The sequence below is a fragment of the Budorcas taxicolor genome, chromosome 1 (genome assembly GCF_023091745.1).
Source record: "Budorcas taxicolor isolate Tak-1 chromosome 1, Takin1.1, whole genome shotgun sequence".
NCBI lineage: Eukaryota > Metazoa > Chordata > Mammalia > Artiodactyla > Bovidae > Budorcas > Budorcas taxicolor.
In genome coordinates, this window is record NC_068910.1 from 218,134,653 (window position 1) to 218,155,266 (window position 20,614).

Sequence of the window (20,614 nt, forward strand, 5' to 3'; positions counted from 1 at the left end):
CCTTACTGGCAGGGATGCAGCCACATGGAGCGGGACGGAAGGCAGCGGGACGGAAGGCAGCTCGGAAATAACAGAAGCTTTCTTTACCCTTCGTTTCCATCCGTTTAATGGACGTTTTCCTGGACTGGGTTCTAAACCATCCCTGCTTCCTTAAATGTGGCTCCCAAAAGTCATCTGAACTTTTGATGACTCAGGGTCATCTTGAGACGTGTCTGTTATTTGCGTTGGGTGATGCAGCTGTATCCCCAAGAGCCTTAAGTTCTGGGGGGAACCCTTAACCTGCACACTGGGGCTTCCCACTCTGCCTGTTAGGACCCCATTCCCAGGGGTAGCATCCCATTCCCGGGGGTCCTGTTAGGACCCCATTCCTGGGGGTAGCATCCCATTCCCAGGGGTCCTGTTGGCACCCCATTCCCATGGGTAGCATCCCATTCCCAGGGGTCCTGTTGGCACCCCGTCCCCAGGGGTCCTGTTGGCACCCCATTCCCATGGGTAGCATCCCATCCCCGGGGGTCTTGTTGGCACCCCATTCCCGGGGGTCCTGTTAGGACCCCATTCCCGGGGGTAGCATCCCATCCCCAGGGGTCCTGTCGGCACCCCATTCCCATGGGTAGTATCCCATTCCTGGGGTCCTGTTGGCACCCCATTCCCATGAGTAGCACCCCATTCCCAGGGGTAGCATCCCATTCCCAGGGGTCCTGTTGGCACCCCATCCCCGGGGGTCTGGTTGGCACCCCATTCCCATGGGTAGCATCCCATTCCCAGGGGTGGCATCCCATTCCCGGGGGTCCTGTTGGCACCCCGTCCCCGGGGGTCCTGGCTCACTTCCCACTCTCCCCTCCCGCCTTCGCTCCCCACTGCTCCTGCAGCCCCTGCTGCGTCGGCCCTGCCCGTCTGACTCCTGTGCTCTTCCTGATCGGCCACCTCTGGTCTGCTGGCCTCTCCCCATGATGGAGCTTGATAGATGCATCTTACCTGGAGGCAGAGTGCGCCCGACCGCGCGGTGTCGGGTGAACAGGCAGGACGCCGGGCAGACCCTCATGAGCAGGATGGGGCTGCTTGGAGCCCTCTGTCAATTTGCAGACTCCTCGGAGCTCAGTGTGCTCGTAGGAGCCGGGGTTTCCAGAGAAGTGACCTGTCACCATCCATCACTTGCTTTGCTCACATCCTTGTCTCACTCAACACAGCACACTTAAAATCTTCTCTAGAGGTCATCCTGGAAACACTTCACAGGTGTTCTGTTAACGAGGTTTGATGAAGGGATCCCAGGAGCCTGTGACTTCCGTCTTGGTGTACCTCAGGCGGTTTCTCAGCCCTGGTCCACGGGAGCGGGAGGCTTGTCCCTGGGGACCCGCGTGCTGGGCTCTCCGTGCCGCGCCCCGCTGCGGGCCGCGGGGTTGGTCAGTCAGCTTCGCCGGCTCCCTTTCCTCCTTCTAAGCGACAGTGGGCTTCCCTGGTGGCCCCAGGGGTTCTGAGATGCAGCGACCTCAGATCAGTGGCCGACGCAGCAGTTATGGAGCGCCCTGGTCACGGGCGCTTAGGAAGAGGAGATTGACAGGTGAGCCCCGCTGCGACACAGCTGCATGAGCTGCAGCCCGTCGGCGCGCGGCGCGCTTCCCGGGGAGCGCGCGCCTGACTCTGACCGCGCAGAGTGCGCTCTCCGAAGGCGAGGCGCGGAAGCCTTAACGCCTCTGAGGCCCTCAGCACGCTCCTCTCCTGGAGGAGCCGCCAGATGCGCCCCAGGCACTCTAATTAACCGGCAGTCAGTGACTTCCCTGGTGGCTCAGCTGGTGAGGAATCTGCTTGCAGTGCAGGAGACCTGGGTTCGATCCCTGGCTTGGGAAGATCCCCTGGAGAAGGGAGAGGCTACCCACTCCAGTATTCCGGCCTGGAGAATTCCATGGACTGGATATTCCATGGGGTCGCAAAGAGAGCGCCTTTCCCTTCACTCACAGTGAAACCACAGACGCCAAGAAGTCGTGAGGGCGCTGGGGAGACCAGAGCTCAGCGGCGGTTGAGCTGGGAGGGCGGCTTGTCCGGGAGCAAGGCTGATGGAGGGGGAAACCCAGGGTGACTCCCCGCAGGGGCAGCCGGGCCCGGGTCAGCAGTGGCCGTGACGCAGACGGGTGTGGGAGCAGCAGGCCGGAGGAGACACCAGTCCAGAAGCTTTAACGAAACGTCCGCACACACGAAGCACCTTGATGGCTTGTACCGTGTGGGAAGAATTCTGTACGGCAAAGGCGAGCGGAAGCACAGCTGCACCAAAAACGAGAAAGTGAGAAAAAATGCCAGCGCTACGTTCCGGGTTGGGGTGGGGGGTGGGGGGGGTGCTGATGTCTCTGACACAGGAGGAGCTAAAGCCCGAAAAAGGCCAGTAACCCCGATGTTCGTGCTCTCTGCAAAGAACAGGAGCACAGGTCACAGCCAGGGAATTCAGAGGACTCGAATGAAATGAGAAGATGTCCAGACGCACCGTAGACGCCACAAACCTGTGGCCGGCAGACAGACAGGTGGGAACACAGTGTCTCAACCCGGCCTTGTCAGAGCGGAAGTCCGGCGGTAGACCTGAGACCCAGCAGCAGAGTGAAGACGGCGCTCACGGGTCCGTCAGTGATGAGCGTTCTGGGATCAGTGAGGCCAGAGGCACAGGGCGAGCCGGGCAGGGCGGGGGGCGGATGGCTTCTTTCCATCCGGTGTTCAGCCCAGACCTCAGGGAAGCAGTGACCTCCGTGCAGGCTTGACTGCAGGTGGCGAACAAGTGTTTCAAGCCTCGGGAAGGGAAGGGGATGATCTCAGGCAGAGGGGCCGTGAGCCGGGGCGGGGATGGCAGGACCAGGCTGCACTGGCCAGGCTGGTGTAGGGAGGCCGGCCCTGCTCTCAGAGAGGGCGCTTCTCCTCGGTCAGGGCGGAGGTGTGGCCGCATCAGACACACGGGGGTGGGCAGGGAAATGCAGATGCCGGAGGACCCCCCCGGAGGCTTTTCTCCCACCCAGCCCCCCAGACCAGCACTGCGGTTTGACCCGGGGTGGTTGGGGCGATGACGCGCACATGCTGGGTACTCTGATGGTCACGCTCCCAGGATTTATATGTGGGTCGGACACGGGGCAGCAGAAAGGGAGGAGGGTGGGCCTGCAGGGTTCTTGGCTGGGTTCTCTTTACCAAGACGGGGAAGACCCTGGGAAAGAGGGCTGGAGGGGGCCGATCAGCGGTTTTAGGCATGTCAAATGTGACGAGCCTGGTCAACTTCCAAGTCTAAATGTTGGAGAGCGGTCCTGACTGGATGCAATGAATTTGGAAACCATAAGCGCAAAGGTGGTCTTCCAAGCTGGGAGACCAAGCTCGTCGGAGAAGGGATGGTGAAGAGAGACGACACAGCCCTGGTCCTGAGCGTGTGGACGTTGGGGAGACAAGAGAGCAAGTGTGGGGCGTCAGCGCTCAGTCAGACAGGGACGGGAGGGCGCTGAGCTTCCAGAGGACGAGGTGCATCAGGGAGATGCCGGTGTGTGAGGCTCAGAGCCAGTCACATCACAGACCCCAGAGTCCCGGCACAGAGGGACTATGACTGACGGGGAGGGGGGCCCCCAGGCCGCTGAGGACTCTCCCCTGGTTACGGGCGTGATCCGGTCCACACCTGTGAGAGCCACATGGCAGTAAATTTCAGACTCACCAACACCGCACACCTCGAGCCAGCGGTTCCTAGTCAGTTTATGCCATGGCTTTCGTCCCGTATTTAAGGAAATACTTACGCAAAGTTTTCTTTACAACATCGAGAACAACCTCAACATTACTACCTGAGTTCAGTAGGAGGGTTCTTGTTCGATACATTACAGCAGATCCACGTGATGAGACCTAAGCAACCACTTCAAAAAAGTCGTGTGTGTGTGTATATTTACCTGTGTGTGTGCATACACACACTCCATGTGTACACGTATGTAAGGAAGATGCTATACATACATAAAGGTAGAAAAAGCACATGTATCAATAGTATCAATATATGGGTATGTGTGTATACACAGACATAGTTTTAAAAGGCAAGGCAGACGGTGCGTGCTATTTGCTGCTGGTGGTGGTGGTGTAGTTGCTAAGTCTTGTCCAACTATTGCGACCCCATGGACTGTAGCCCATCAGGCTCCTCTGTCCGTAGGATTCTCCAGGCAAGCATACTGGCCTGGGTTGGTGCTGTTTGCTGCTGCTGCTGCTGCTAAGTCGCTTCAGTCGTGTCTGACTCTGTGTGACCCCATAGATGGCAGCCCACCAGGCTCCCCCGTCCCTGCGATTCTCCAGGCAAGAACACTGGAGTGGGCTGCCATTTCCTTCTCCAATGCATGAGAAGTGAAAAGTGAAAGTGAAGTTGCTCATTCGTGTTTGACTTTTAGTGACCCCATGGACTGCAGCGTACCAGGCTTCTCCGTCCCTGGGATTTTCCAGGCAAGAGTACTGGAATGGGGTGCCATCGCTTTCTCTGGGTGCTGTTTGCTAAGGTGTTTCAAAGGCCTGGCTGGAGACTGGAGCCCCGAGCGCTGCTGAGGGCTCCACACTCTGGACGAGGCTGCTGGAGAGGAGGTCACAGTGGTTGCCCAGAGGAGGCGACAAGGAGGCCGGGGGTGGGGACACCCGGTGTACCAGTCTATGCTTTTTGAATTATTGCACCATGTGACTTTTATATGGTCAAACATAAGAGGGGGAGAAGGAAAGGGAGTGGTGGGCAAGGTGGCGTCCGGAGGGCCTCATGCGGGCCTCCAGCGCTGGTGGGGGGACTTCCCGGGGCGTCCAGACATGGGGTCCCCGGCGGGGGAGTCTCATCTTGGGGGGTCACCGCAGGGAGGGGGCCGTCTAGAGGGGCTGCCGTTTGCTCCTCCTCTGAGCCTCCAGCCTGCGTTTAGAGGGCGGTGTGGGGAGGGGCCCATGGAGGGTTAGTGATGCCTGGACCACCTCACCTGGACCGTATCACCTGGATGGTCGCCCCTGGACCACCGCCGCCGGAGCCGTGGCTGCCGCGTCTGCTCACAGAATCGCGAAGTCCGGCGGCTCTGCACCTCCGCGGGGCCTGTGGAGCCTGCACCCGGGAGGCGCCCCGCTTCAGACCGCGAGGCTGGGGGCGCAGGGCGTGGGTGGCAAAGCCCGCTCCTCTGGGCAGGCTCTGCTTGTGAACCAGGAGGAAAAAGTGATCCCTCTTTTGTCCCCAGGGTACTTTGATGGTGTGCGCTGAGGCCAGATGGCGCCTTTAAACCGTGATGAAATGAGTCCCTGACAGACTTGTGTTCTGTGGAATTCCACCTTCCAGGAAGTAGCTCACTGAACCTCATTTGGAAAATTTGAAACATTAAAATGATCGATACATATCTCTCTTTGTCATCGTTTGAAGTATCCCTATTTCTGGCTTCTATTTTCAGCACACACACAAAATATTTCACATGTGGGTGATAAAAGAGCTTTCTAGGACAGCAAAGTACAGTTTCAGATGAAAAAGTAATCTTTCAGTGTATACATTTGAGATCGATTTGTCCCTTGTGAGTATTTTTAAAAAATTATAGTTGCGTCTGAAAATTCTGAACCATGAGCTACATGGTATATCTTAGATTCAGATCATTTAGATGGGTATAGAAATTCTATCCAGGATGTTTGAGAGGGCATCCGCTTCATATTTGGCATGAGAAAATGCCATTTATTTTCTGCAAAGAGGAAAGGCTGCCATGCTCCTGCCTCAGCCTCCCTTTCCTTTAAAGCAAAGCCCATTCTTCATATCTTAGGGTTGTATGTATCATGTATTTTACATTTTTTATTTTTATGACTGCTTGGTTTTCATCTAGATTTATCCGTGATGGGAAGCAGGAAATTTGATAGGAGTAGAAATTTCTCTCCACTCCATTATATGCAGCTGCACTCATGTTCTCAGCTAATGTAATTATGTATCATCTTGGAAGGTTTACACTTCTTTATTAACTTTTTGAAAAGGTGATAATCTATCAGCATTGCATTTCATCTCTTGTCATTAAGCTTTAAGCCCCTCAAAAACAAAATATTTAAATTACAGTGTTTTGAAAGAGTAATTGGAAAATTATGTGAAACTAGCACCCGCTTCTATAAAAAATCTGAGCTGTTTAAATTTTTTGAGAGATGATGTGGAAAGAAGCAATAAATCTCTAAAATATAGTTTTTTACATGGAAATCAATCTAGTTTTGCAGGGCCATACCAATTTTTAAAATCTACCATCGTAGCTAGAGTTGGAAAGGTCCACCGGGGTCCCAGGGAGTGACCTCCTGTTTATTCACGTGGCCTGTGTGCTCCATTCCGTGCAGAGCAGAGTGAACTGGATTCTTGTAGGAGCACTGCCTTTCCATTTGCTTTCTGTCTTCTGTTCGATGCTTCCCTGGTGGCTCACGGCTAAAGAATCTGTCTGCACTGCAGGAGACAGAGGTTCGAGCCTTGATTGGGGAAGATCCCCTGCAGAAGGCAATGGCAACCCACTCCAGTACTGTTGCCTGGAGAATCCCATGGACAGAGGAGCCTGGCGGGCAGCAGTCCATGCAATCTCAAGAGTCGGACCCGACTTAGCGACTAAACCGCTACCACCGCTGCTGTTTGATGACCTGTTCTCAAGTTCATTTCCACAAAGGAACATGAGCAGCTTTTCTTCTTGGTTAACATCCCTGAAGAAAAATAACCCATGGCTTTCTTCTGGGAACACAAACTTGGGGTCACGGAGTCAGAGGAACCTAGCCGTAGCGTGTCTGGCACAGAACAGCTGGGGCTCAGAGACAGTCCTCTTGACAGAAGAGCCGCTGCAGCAGGCGCTGCCGGGTCTGTGCTGGGGATGTGGCCGTTCACTGCGTTTTGAACTTTTACCCATGTTTTAGTCCGTGTTCCCAAGCACATCGTTGGATTTGGGTGATATGCTCACAGCCCTCAGACTTCGTGCTTTTGAACACACTGTATATTTTGACTGTTAAATGATGTCGCACATTGAAATTGTATCACATCGTGTTTTCCAGAAGACTGTTTACATGGTTAGCATTGGTGTTCACATGGAGTGTGCTCAGACTCAGCAGAGATCTCCATTTCTTTGACCAGAATTAGCGGTTACCTTTGTCTTGCCTGCACGGCAGCGTTGAAGTAGAATCAAGGAACCTTGATTCCTTCACCAGCCTTGTTGAATGGTTGTCCCACATGTGACCTTCTGCCTTTGAAGCAAACGTGGGCACGTAGAACATGCTTCATCTGAGGCCCTGACAGTGCCGTTCCATTCAGATCAGACCAGGGAATGGGGCAGTGACAGAGAGGACAGATACGGTTACTTTGTTAAATAACCAAGCCGGGCAAGCAACTCCCCGTGGCTCTAAAACGCGCAAATTTATGATGAAGATGTGGGGGCATCGTATTTGGAAGGTCCTTGCTGGGAAATAGAACTTACTCCTGAAAGAAAACCAGCGCCTCTTCTTCCTGTCTCAGCGTTGCTGGCCTGGTTTCTGTTCTGAGACCTGCAGACTGGTCCACGGCGGGAAGCTTGCCTGCCTGTGCTTCTCCCCGAGGCCACCAGGCTGTGAAAGCTAAGAGCGACCTTCTTTCTGCAAGAATATGAGATGGCTTTGGGCTTAAATCTGCTTAGAAATTTTGAAATACTGATTTTGCTGATGGTCGTCACCAAGAAACCTTGAATGAAATTCTACCTATGTTCAGAAGAAGGGAGGCTTTTCTTAACTAGGATTCATGGATAACGCACGCGCGTTTTGGCGTCGGGAGGCGCCCTGTGTCAGCCCCTCCTGCCACAGGCCAGGGAGCAGAGCTTGCGCAGAAGCTGTCTTGGTCTGCGTCTCCCCGCCGCACCAAGGGGAGCTACGGCGAGTGGTCCTCTACCAGCTAAGGAGAGACTGGTTTGGGTGGTTTTCCTGCCTCTCTTCTTATCCTTCCTAGACCCGTAAAGACTCCACTGAGCAGCATTAGCACGAGGCTGCCTGCCTGCGAGAGCTGCATCCGGGCACCACGCCTGTGTAGACGGCCCGCCCCTTCCCAGGGTGCAGGGCCGGTCACCCCAAAATACCAGCAGCCTAGGTAGACAAAAGGCACGCTGATAGCTGGTAAACTAGGGGCATGCAGAAACCCACATACGTACTTTGTGTCAATACAAAGGGCTGCGTGCCTGCATGTGGAGAGAATGGTGGAGTTAGTAAGAAGGCGGGGTGCAGAACTAACCTCCCTCTACTGGCCCAAGGGCCAGCACGTAGGACTTGTTCCTGAAGAAGTAAGGGGGGCCCCAGTGTCCTGAAACCCAGCTAGCACCCCAAAGCCACAGCTGAGCGTCCTGGCTGCTCCCAGGCCCTGTCTGGGGGGACAGACACCCACAGTCGCCTTTCTTTAATCAGAGTTCAGCATGCTTGTTACTCCACCGAGGACACGGTCAAAACTCCCTTTCTGCCTTGTTACGTAACATAACTGCTGACGATTTCACCACCAGAACGAGGGCAGTCAGCTACCAGAGGTGCCATTCACTCTCATTTTCTGTCCAGTCACTAGTGAAAACTCAGAATGGACGTCCTCAAGTTTTCAGACATTTAAACTTTTCTGGTTGATTATTTTTTTAAATATTGAAAGATTAAGCCATCTTTACATTGCCAGTTGCTTGTAATTTATTTTGTAAAGTCTCACGTTGTAATATGTACTCCTTAAAAGCCTACTAAATCTCCCTTACATACTATATTTCCTCATGCAAAAATCCTAATTTGCAGCTGCACCTACTGAGTTTATTCTGGCATTGATTTTAAAGAAGCAGAAATTATGTCTTCTCATGTCATGATTTTAATGCTATCACCCTCTTCAATGCACTAATGCCTCTACACTCAGCCATTGTATTCCAAAGCAAAGTTACAAAGATTTCTGCAGGAAAGGATTGTCAGATAATATAGGCACTAGTTCCCTTGCCCGGGCTTGCTTCCCATACTTCCAGAAGTCTGAGCTTTTTACAGTGTTCAGCACGTTTAAGCAATGGGTGTTAGTGGGACTTAACACAACCGATGGTCAAATGACCTGTATATGGTGTGTGATCAGTAAGTGTTATTGCCTGCCCAATTGGTGTTAATACTTCAGACATCAAAAAATTATTTTCATTATCCAAATTGATGAGCCCTTTTGTATCTTAGTATTATGAATATTGACTACCAAAATACAGAACTACTATGAAAAGTCCACCTGTCACAGAAATCCTAGAGAATAGTTCAGCTTCACCTCTTCACATAAATATTCCTGATTGTTTCATATTGGAGTTCTCTTTTACAAAAAAAAGAAAAGAAACTAGAAAACATTTAAAAAATCTTGTTCAATATAAAATAATCTGGAAATAAATAATTATGTAAGCTGGGCCAGTCATTTTAAAAAACAGGATCTTGACCGTCTTGTGTGTCTGGCACCAGCGCTCGCAGGCCTTTGGGTGGAGGCTTGGTCTTGGTTTTCAGATGAAGTCTTTGAGAAGGCTCTTGCCTGTTAATGTTCCATGGGGTCAGGAGTTCTCTGGTGGTCCAAAGTCCTGGACTTCGGTCTCCCACCTCGGGGGTTTCAGCCTAACCCCTTGGGTTTCAGCACCAGGACTTCACAGGTCACAGAGAAGACATGACCCCAAGACTAAAGGTGAAACAGCATCGAACAGCCGAGAACACCCAAAGAGATTCACACACTTACAGACGGAAAAGAAGAGAGGAAAAAATGAGAAGCAACGGGAGTCACGAAAGAAGCAAGGAATCAAGCCAGTAATCAAACCCTTAAGGGAAAATGGATGCTAAAAACTAGACTCCCAGAAATGCAGAATGGAAGACAAAACGTGGGAAACAAAATCTAAAGCATGGAAGAAATTGCCGTGTCACTAAGCAGTACTAAGCAGTAAAATTAGGAAAATGAAGTGAATTTCTTTTAAAATAAGGCGCTTTTTTTTTTAAAGCAGGAAAGGCTATCCAAATTAAAGGAGTAATAAAGAACAACATCGTAACACTATGGGGAAAAAGGGGGAGGGAATATATATAGGATATGTATGAGAAGAACGTCCCTGTGACTCCCCCACTTCCCTGCTCCGGTCAGTCTGCCTTCTCGGAAAGTCCTCCAGTATTTTCAGGAAGGTCTCTGAGTCTGCTGTGGGCACTGTGGGGTCAGCTCAAACTCAGAGCCTGCCTTGCTCCAGCTTGTACTTATTCCCAAAGTCTAGTTGCTCCTAAAGTCCACAGTCTGATGCTCAGTTCAGTTCAGTTGCTCAGTCGTGTCCGACTCTTTGCGACCCCAAGAACCGTGGCACGCCAGGCCTCCGTGTCCATCACCAACACCTGGAGTCCACCCAAACCCATGTCTATCGGTGATGCCATCCAGCCATCTCATCCTCTGTCGTCCCCTTCTCCTCCTACCTTCAATCTTTTCCAGCATCAGGGTCTTTTCCAGTGAGTCAACTCTTCGCATCAGGTGGCCAAAGTATTGGAGCTTCAGCTTCAACATCAGCCCTTCCAGTGAACACCCAGGACTGATCTCCTTTAGAATGGACTGGTTGGATCTCCATGCAGTCCAAGGGACTCTCAAGAGTCTTCTCCAACACCACAGTTCAAAAGCATCAATTCTTCAGCGCTCAGCCTTCTTCACAGTCCAACTCTCACATCCATACATGACCACTGGAAAAACCACAGCCTTGACTAGACAGATCTTTGTTGGCAAAGTAATGTCTCTGCTTTTTAAGATGCTGTCTAGGATGGTCATAACTTTCCTTCCAAGGAGTAAGCGTCTTTTAATTTCATGGCTGCAATCACCATCCAAAGTGATTTTGGAGCCCAGAAAAATAAAGTCAGCCACTGTTTCCACCATTTCCCCATCTATTTGCCATGAAGTGATGGGACCGGATGCCATGATCTTCGTTTTCTGAATGTTGAGCTTTAAGCCAACTTTTCCCTCTCCTCTTTCACTTTCGTCAAGAGGCTCTCTGGTTCTCCTCCACTTTCCGCCGTAGGGTGGTGCCGTCTGCATATCTGAGGCTCACAGTCTGACGCTAGTTCCAGGGGATTAATCTGCTGCCCCTGTTGCATGGGCCACTTCCCCCTCTTGCCTTTGCTCACACAGCCTCCTGCTGTTTTGCTTTGGCCCTGGGCCTGCTCCCGCTTACAGGTCTCTATTCTCGGCCAAGACATGGGGGTAAAAGGAGCCGGATGTTGGGCTCAGTCACGCTAGGGCGTTTGGGGAGTACCTGCCGTGCCTGGAACTTGCGGGAAGTCACCAGGGGGCTGTGTGCTTTCCCAGAGGAGTTGGCCCTGTGTTGGGGGCCCCTTAGCTGGGCCAAGTCTCTTGGTCTCGCAGGTAGACGCGCCTTTTGCCTTCGAGCACCCGCCCTCGCCATTTCTCCGCCCTCTGGAGTTCCCAAGCTCCCCCGTGACGCCGCCTGTGTGGGGTTTCCCAGTGTGCAAACGTGTCCTCCTTCACGATTCCCTGCCCGGGCGCAGACCCCTGTCCTGGAAGCTCTGTCTCCCTTTCTGCCTCGGCCTTTTGCCCTCACCCATTCCGAGGACGCCGATTGGCCTTTCGGAAAGTACGGGGTCTTCTACCGGCGTCCCCGAGCTGTCCTGTAGGAGCTGCCCCACACGCAGAGGGTGAGCTTTTGATGTGATCTCCCCGTCTTGAAAGTCTCCTCCGAATTCTTCTTTACCGTTTACTCGGGAAAGTTCCAGAGCCTCTCTCCAGGTTTCCCGTGCAGTGCGTGTGAAGTGCTTGGTGACTGGCCTTTCGCTTCCCTTGATCTTGTCTCTGGCCTGGACTTGGCGCGTCGCAGGAGGGCAGTGAGCAGCGCAGTCATGCTGTGTAAGTCAAAGTGAGGATCCTTCAAATCCGAAGTCCACGTGTGCTGCCTGTTAGCGGACTGGCAGAATGTTTACAACAGTCCGTCTGTAAGTTGATAATGTGAAAATTCTTTTAAAGAAACAGATATATTATGTAGCAGACCAAGGAATGAAATACCTACCAATGGAACAGATAGTCTTGGCTACTTTCTAAAATATAGGCTTTCCTATTTTTAACAAAATTTTCCGTTTTTCAGCTCATCACTTTTTGTGCCCACTTTTAAAGAACTTCATTATTAAATATACACATATACACTTACACACAAACACACTCACACAGTCACACATACACATGCTCAGTCACACATACACATTCATACACACACACTCTCGCACACACAAACCCACACACATCCTAACCCTAACTTTTTGCCTCCTTTTGGACTTTTATTTGGCTATATAGATATTTTAAGAAGGGGAAGATAAGGGTGAAATATCTTACCTCACTTTTAAAATGTTTTGATTGGAGGACAGTTGCCGCACAATATCGTGTTGGTGTCTGCCGCACATCAGCATGAATCGGCCCTGGGCGTACACAGGCCCCCGTCTCCTGAACCCCCCGCCCAGCACCCTCCCTTCCCGCCCAGGTTTTCCGGGCACCAGGTCTGAGCTCCCAGCGTCCGCAGCGGGCTCCCGCGGGCTGGCTACTTCCGGTGTGATTACGGATGTGCTTCTTGCTGCTCTGCCCCCGCCCCCCGGGGCCGCCCCCGCCCCCCGGGGCCGCCCCCGCCCCCCGGGACCGCCCCCGCCCCCCGGGACCGCCCCCGCCCCCCGGGACCGCCCCCGCTGTGTCTGCAGGTCCGTCTCTGTATCAGTGTCTCGGCCGCTGCCCTGCAAATAGGGTCATCAGTGCCATTTTTCTAGATTGCATACATACGCGTTAACGTATGATACTTGTTTCTCTCTTTCTGACTGACTTCACTTGTATAATAGGCTCTAGGTTCGTTCCTCTCATCAGAACTGACGCGAATGTGTTCCTTTTACGGCTGAGGAATATTCCGTTGTGTGCGTGTCCCACACTTCTTCATCCATTCACCTGTCAGTGGACATCTAGGTTGCTTCCATGTTCTAGCTGTTGTAAATAGTGCTGCAGTGAACACTGGGGTAAACGTGTATTTTTCAGTTATGGCTTTTTCAGGGAATATGCCAAGTAGTAGGGTTGTTGGGTCGTATGGCAGTTTTATTCTTAGGTTTCTAAGAGCTCTCCATACTGTTCTCCATCGCGGCTGTACCTTAATAGATGTGTAGAATACAAGCTTTTTAGGCAGCTGTACTTTTTTTCTTAAATGTTTCCACATTTCCTCTTTATCAGCATCATTTTTTAATCATCCGCACTGTTTTTCTTCCTTGAGTCCTCAGTCCTTCCCACGGCAGCCCCTGGCTCTTGTTCTTCTGAGCTTTCTGAAGGCTGCCTCCTTGCAGTCTGGGCTGGACGCTTGTCTGAGCTCAGCCTGTTAACAGAGCGTTACTGCTCCACCCGCTCCCGTCTCCTCTCTTTTCCATGTTCCATCTGGACGCCCACCTTCCGAGTCTCAGTGGTGCTTTTAAGACCGTAATGCTTCCTGACTACCCGAAATATGGATATTAAAGACTAATATCCTGAAATCCAGATGATGCCGAAATATTAAAACTAAAGAACCATTGGGGTCTTATTGTCAGGGCCTCGTCTGGCCACGTTCTAGGAGGTGGATCTGAGTCATTAAGGCGTGTGCCAGGGAGTCTCTCAGACCCACCAGGGAGAAGTGTGTGTGTGTGTGTGTGTGTGTGTGTGTGTGTTGCTTTAGCAGAAATCCTGGATTTTAGAACATAATTCCCACCTAGTCATGGTTACTATTTGTCTTTTATTTCAGTGTATTAAACCAAGAACATCCAGGGAAGGTCGGAAGCAGATATGGAGGATGCGACCCTCTATGTGCCAGGCTTCCAGCAGTGGGCTGGGGGGGCGTTAGTGACCAAGCTGGGGCATTGTCCAAAGAGAGGCCGAATGCAGAAGGGTCATTGTGGGAGTTTCTTAGACAGTGTAATGACTTCTGCTAATTACTGTTCCTTTTTAAACCAATGAGCTTCTTAAGCTGTATTAGCATGACAGGAATTAGGGCCCTGGCTCCTCTTAGGAGAGAGAAAATGGAGAAGAGGCAAGACGAGATTGGCAGGTTACTATATTTATCCTGTATGTCAGCTCTTGTTCACTGTGCAAAGACACTAAGGAATAAAGTTCCTGTCAATCACTGTGTAAAGAACTGCTTTGAAGCAATGCTGCATAGAGAGGGAGTGAGAAACTGGGTGCCCAGCTGAACAGGAAAATGTACAAAAGAGCACGGGGAATGTCTTGTGAAACGACAGCTGCTCCAACATTGGTTGTAAAAGCGAAAGATTGGAGACCACGTCCATCCGTGAGGGCTGGTTCGTCTCCACAGTGTGGGGGGGGTGCTCTGTCGGTGTCAGCAAAGGGGGAGAAGGGCTTGATACGTGGGCAGTGAGCCATCCCTGCTGTGGCTGCATGAACAGCCAGAGAGCGCTGTGCACGCTGGGCTGCTCTTGTGCAAGACATGGGGGACTGTGGGTATATGGTCATCTCTGCGTGGATCTTCAAGGAGAAAGAGGACAATAAAAGATAAGCTAAGAACGCAGAAAAATGTGCAGGGGGAGGGAGGGATTAGGGTAGAGGAATCCAGGAAGAAAGAAAGATTTACCTGAATGTACCTTGATACGCTGCTGGACTCAGGAATCATAAAAAAAAAAATTTATCCAAAAAAGCAAAAACATTTCACACTCCCAAATGCACAATGGGATAAAAAGGAAACAAATGAACGTAACTGTACTTTGTTACGGACATAACCATGTAAAGAAAACTACCTTGACTGACCTTAGAACACTGCTTTTATTACATTCTCAAGGAGACGTGCTCTAAGGACAAAAAAAATGTAGAGTTTAAATTGTATTTAGCAGTCTTACTATTAGTTATGTTGATGTGGTTAATTAAGATTGTCTGCCAAAGAAATAAGTCTAAGATTTAAGGAAAAAAATAGTTGAAAACATTGTATCTGTAAATTTGAATTAGAAGTACAAGCAAGATCTTATTCTTCCCTTAAAAAAAATAGCCCTGTACCTAAGACATGTTCACTAAAGAGCCTGGGAAACAGTGGAAACCCAGTGACGGTGAGCACTCCTGGCCCCCAGATCGTGGTCTTCGAGCACCGTTCTCTGCTGTAAGAATCCAGGTCCTTGGAGAAGTGCCCGGCTCCAGGCCCGGGTGAGCAGTGTACTTGCTAACTCTAGAACGTCTTATGCCAGAAGCAAGGGACGTGTCAAGTCTAATCAGTGACCTCAGAAGGACTTAGAAACCCACCTGCAGGGTTCCCATTGGCCAGCAATGGGATAACTGACTGCAGTGAATATGTAAAAAAAAAAATAATAAATGAGTTTTAATGATATTAAATCAGGAAGAGGACATCCCACCACTCTCGCGTTCATGCTGTTTTGAATGGCGGTGAGGAATATGCACTGATTATGTGACTTACACAGAGTTAGGGTGCCCCGGCTGTCTCTCATCCTCTCCCCTCTGCTGCAGGCCTGGTCTCGGACCTCGGGTCGTCTTACTGCGACAGGACACAGCGCTTTGTGCTTTTTTTCATCCCTAATTGCCAACATTGAGACCTCGGTTCAGTTCAGTCGCTCAGTCGTGTCTGACTCTCTGCGACCCCATGGACCACAGCACGCCAGGCCTCCCTGGCCATCACCAACTGCCAGAGTTTACCCAAGCCCATGTCCATTGAGTCGGTGATGCCGTCCAACCATCTCATCCTCTGTCGTCCCCTTCTCCTTCTGCCCTCAATCTTTCCGAGCGTCAGGGTCTTTTCAAATGGGTCAGCTTTTCACGTCAGGTGGCCAAAGTATTGGAGCTTCAGCATCACTCCTTCCAATGAATATTCAGGACCGATTTCCTTTAGGATGGACTGCTTGGCTCTCCTTGCAGTCCAAGGGACTCTCAAGAGTCCTCTCCAACACCACAGCTCAGAAGCATCATTGAGACCTTGGTGGAGCTAAAATCAGCCTCCGAGATTCCAAAGCCTGGCCCTGGTCCACGGTCCCTCCCGCTCCCTCAGCCTCAGTCTCTGAACCTGGCTGAGTCTCTTCAGCGCCCCCACCTCTAGAGGAAGGACGCGGATGGTCTGTGCCCTGGGCAGCCTCCCAGTCCACAGGCACGCACTCAGAGATGCCGTCTGCCTCGCTGGGGCTGTGAATTGGCATTGCCTCCCCTGCGGGAACTTTGTTATTTCGTCCTCTGTGAAATCCCAGTGGAGACTGGAATCTTTCTAGCTATACCTGGAAAGATAGATATTGCCGGCCCGTGGCCACAGGTTGGGTGGGGAAGTAACATCCTCTGTCGTTCTGCTTCTTTCAGCCATGGAGTTCCACGAGCATCTGCAGAGCATTGGCACCAGGGAAGGCCTGAAGGAACGCAAGCTGCAGAAGGCCGTGGAGAGCTTCACCTGGAACATCACCATCCTAAAGGTGCTTTCCGAGCCGCTCCTGGCGCTCCCAAGCCTGCAGCCCTTTCCCGCGCGTTGCTTCCCACTCGTCAGTGTCCCCTTTCCTGTGCTGTGCGTCACCAGCCCATCAAGGCTGCAGTTTGTCACAGAAGTCCAGTGAGGACTCTGCTCTCGGGAGAGTGTGCGGCACGGTCGCTGCGCAGGCAGCTCACGGGGAGGACAGGGATCGAGTGGCTGGCACGCTGTGGGTCTGCCGGGAAGGGGAAGGGCCTTGCGTTTCACCCTTGAAACACTGCAGAGTTCATAGCTGCCAGTCGCTGCCTGGGAAACAGCACTGATTACAGGGAAACGACTGGGAATTGGAAGATTCTAGTTCCTCAAGTTTCATTCTACGCTTGAAAGTATAATCATAGCCTTAATATTAATGTGATCCCAGGAAAAAAAATAGGAAAGAATCGTGGGGGGCGTACTCGAAAGAAGTATGTGAAGGGAATTGCCATTTGAAAGACATTTCCCTCCAAGGGAAAAAACATCCATAACTGATTATCTGCTTCCTTCCTCCTTCCCTGCTTCCCTCCATCTCTATTTCAACATGACCACTTAAAAATTAACTGTTATTATTTTTATTATGAAAGTGATGGTGATGCATTTTCATTACAGAAAATGTCAAACTAGCGTAGCCATAGGGAAGCACAGTCTCACCATCCAGGGTCTTCTGCTGTGCGCCCCCAGCCCTTTTCTCTGTGGGATATATAATATGTTGTTTAGTTGCCCAGTCGTGTCCAACTTTTGCAGCCCCATGGACTGTAGCCCACCAGGCTCCTCTGTCCCTGGGATTTTCCAGGCAAGGATGCTGGAGTGGGTTGCCATTCCCTCCTCCAGGGGATCTTCCCAACCCAGGGATCAAACCTGCATCTCCTGCATTGGCAGGCAGATTCTTTACCACTGAATCACCTGGGAAACCCTGCGTATCATAAGACATGATTTTAAAAATACTGTTCTGTGTGTGCCTTGGGGCTTCTCTGGCAGCTCAGATGGTATAGAATCTGCCTGCCATGCAGGAGATCGGGTTTCGAGCCCTGGGTCGGGAAGGTCCCCTGGAGGAAGGCATGGCAACCCACTCCAGTATTCTTGCCTGGAGAATCCCCGTGGACAGAGCAGCCTGGTGGGCTACAGTCCAGGGGGTCTCACAGAGTGGGACACGACTGAGCGGCTAAGCAGCAGCAGCAGCATGTGCCTTGGACCGTTTCTGTGTTTTGTCTCAATGATCTTTTCTTCATCTCAGTGTTTGGGACCTTGAATAATAACACAGAAATATTATTTGTCTGGACCTTGGACAACTCAACGTAAAATTACTCTCTGGTTCACCCTCCCAGCTTTCTTCTCAGTTGAATTCAAAGCTTTAAAGACGTTATCACAGCTGCCTCTTTTAATTTTCCTGTTCCCCCTTCAAGTTAAAGGATGCACCCTGCAGCAGACAAGTTTTCTGATTCAATTTAATGAGGAGTCACCCTGCCCAAGCTAGCCAACTTGCACTTTCTCATCTTGACGCCCCTACTCATTTGTATAATTAGTCATTTTCTGAACTTCTTCAAATACTTCCCTTCCTACACATGTACTTTTTAAAATCTCTAGATCTTCTGCTTAGTATTTAACTCTGATCACTTGCAGTTCAATAAACAGCAGATAGAGAAATCTACAGTGGAGAGGCATTTGGCTTTACAGCTTGCTGGTACACTGTAAACTTCCTGCAAACCTCAGGGGAAAATAGCGCCATAGTGTGTAGCCCTGTGATAGGAACAAAGGCTCATTTGGCTTTTTTTTTTAAATAAGCTCCCAGGGGATCCTTACGCACATTACGGTTTGGGAAGCACTTTTGGCTGAGGACCCCTGGACATGGAAGCCTGGTGCACACAGTCGTGAAAAACAGCCGGAGCAAAGTAATGGATCAGATTCTAGAAACAGGACGTTGGACCGAACGGCTGCACTGAGGAAACCATTTTCTTATGAATTATGTCCAGGAGAGAGAACTAAAACCCCAGACTTGTGTTCATATGGAAACAAATGCATAGGACAGGGTAATAGGTTTTGGAAGCCTCCAGGGTAGTATTCGCTCTAGGTGGTGGTTGCGCATGGCAGAAGCAGGCCTGGAGTGGGGAAGGGCTGCACAGATCTGCGCTTCTTTTCTGTTCGGCGGGAGGGCCTCGTTCATGGCCGCGTAGTTCACGGGTGTAAACGTGCTTTGGCCAGCCCCGTGCTCGCGGAGTTTAGCCTTCTCTGGCAGGAGGGTGTGGGTCGCTCGCGTTCCTCTCCTCACCTGTCCTTTGCGCGGGGCTGGTCCTCCGGGGCGCCCTCGTGGGGGCACAGAGGCTTGGGGAAGCCCCCAGGCCTTGCCTCGAGACGTGCCGGGCAGCCCCGGGGCTGTGCGGCCAGGTGCGCGGGTCTCCTGGGCGCCTCCCGCGCCGTCTCCCGCGCCGCGCCGCAGCCCCCGGGGCCGGCGTCTCAGGCCGGCCGCAGGACTCCTGGCCTTCAGGGCCCTGGGGGCTGAGCAGAGGGCGCAGCTGCCTCCCGAAGCCGCGGCGCGTCTGAAGCACGCGGCAGGCAGGGCGGCCGGGGTCGCAGGATGAAGGACGCGCAGCGGGGGGATCGCGGATGAGACCCCTGGCCGGAGCCGGCTTTCATCCGAGGGTGTCCAGCCCGGGTTTCGCGAGTCTCTGCTGGCTTCGTTTAGTTTTTTCGGTTTTAAGGATTACTTTAAAATGCAGACACGGATGAAGGAGAAATGTCTATCTGAGCCCACACCCAGAAGGACCCCCTGTTAACATCTTGGCGCACTTTCTTTAAACGGTTTGTGTGTGTATTTGTTTTGGGGGCGCCGAGCCTTGCTTACCTGCCCTGAGCGTTCTCTAGGCGCAGCCAGGGGCGCTGCTCTCCAGCTCGGGCGCGTGGGCTCCTCGCCCCAGCGCTGTCTCTGTTGCCCTGCACAGGCTCAGTAGTTGCGGTGCTCGGGCTTAGTTACCCCACGGCAGGTCGGGTCTTCCCAGACCAGGGATCGAACCTGTGTCCCCCGCATTGGCAGGTGGAGTCTTAACCATCGGACCACAGGGAAGCCCAACATCTTGTCATATTTACTTCGTTTTTTTTTCCTTCGAATAAAAATAGTTTTTGTGAACATGTCTTCATTACAAAGAACATTTTTAATGTATAAAAGATTAAGTTTCTAAATGACCTCAGATCCTCCGTCTGAGAAATAATTGCTTTTAAACGTGTGACCTTATTCCAGGAGCTGTTTCATATGCATATGGGTGGGTGAATTGAGACATATTTTATTGATTCTGAGTCATACTTTTTTCCCATGTTTTTCACATCTTTGATATTTTTGCATATCATATAATTCATGGCCTCTTTGCATTGTAGCCTACTTTAATTGGAGTGATTTTCTTCCTCGTGAAAGTCGCTCAGTCGTGTCCAACTCTTTGCGACTCCATGGACTGTATAGTCCATGGGATTCTGCAGGCCAGAACACTGGAGTGGGGAGCCTTTCCCTTCTCCAGGGGATCTTCCCAACCCAGGGATCGAACACAGGTCTCCCACATTGCAGGCGGATTCTTTACCAGCTGAGCCAACAGGGAATGTATGTCTTATAAGCATTAGTGTCTCCGATATTATGAAATAAAGTATATCAGCAGACAAGATCCTACTATAATTTCTCTATTTAATTTTTTAAGTACTAAATTTCACTTTGAAGTGAAGTGTTAGTCACTCAGTCGTGTCTGACTCTGCGACCCCATGGACTGTAGCCCTCCAGGCTCTGTCCGTGGGATTCTCTAGGCAAGAATACTGGAGTGGGTTGCCATCACCTCCTCCAGGGGATCTTCCCGACCCAGGGACTAAAGCTGGGTCTCCTGAATGCAGGTGGATTTTTTGCCATCTGAGCCACAGGGAAGCCCAAAAGCAACCATAAAGAAACTGAGTGAATTGCTGAACAATTTTTACTCTAAAGGGTATTTATTTCCTATAAAATCCCTCTGAGGTTAAGAAAAAAGATTACGTAAAATGTTAATTGGAGTCATTTTTGAAAGCTATACATTTGGGTTTTTTGGGTTATACATTTGGATTAATTGGGTTTTTTGAAATCTACACATTTCACTTATAAGATTTATTGGTTGACCTTCTGCTATGAAAGATGAGAATATTAACACTTGCTACTATTTCTGGGTGGGAAGGTAGGCATATTGTTACTTTTCCGTTGTCCAGGTTTAAACATCCCT

The 20,614-nt window shown here is 51.1% G+C and overlaps 1 protein-coding gene across 2 annotated transcripts in view; it reads left to right on the forward strand.

Moving 5' to 3' along the window:
* PLCL2 (phospholipase C like 2) overlaps positions 1-20,614 on the forward strand; it is a 211,828-nt gene that overhangs the window by 161,354 nt on the left and 29,860 nt on the right. For both annotated transcript variants that reach the window (XM_052643025.1, XM_052643033.1), the window contains exon 5: positions 16,256-16,365. In XM_052643025.1, the coding sequence (XP_052498985.1) occupies positions 16,256-16,365 (110 nt within the window). The remainder of the gene's footprint in view (positions 1-16,255; positions 16,366-20,614) is intronic.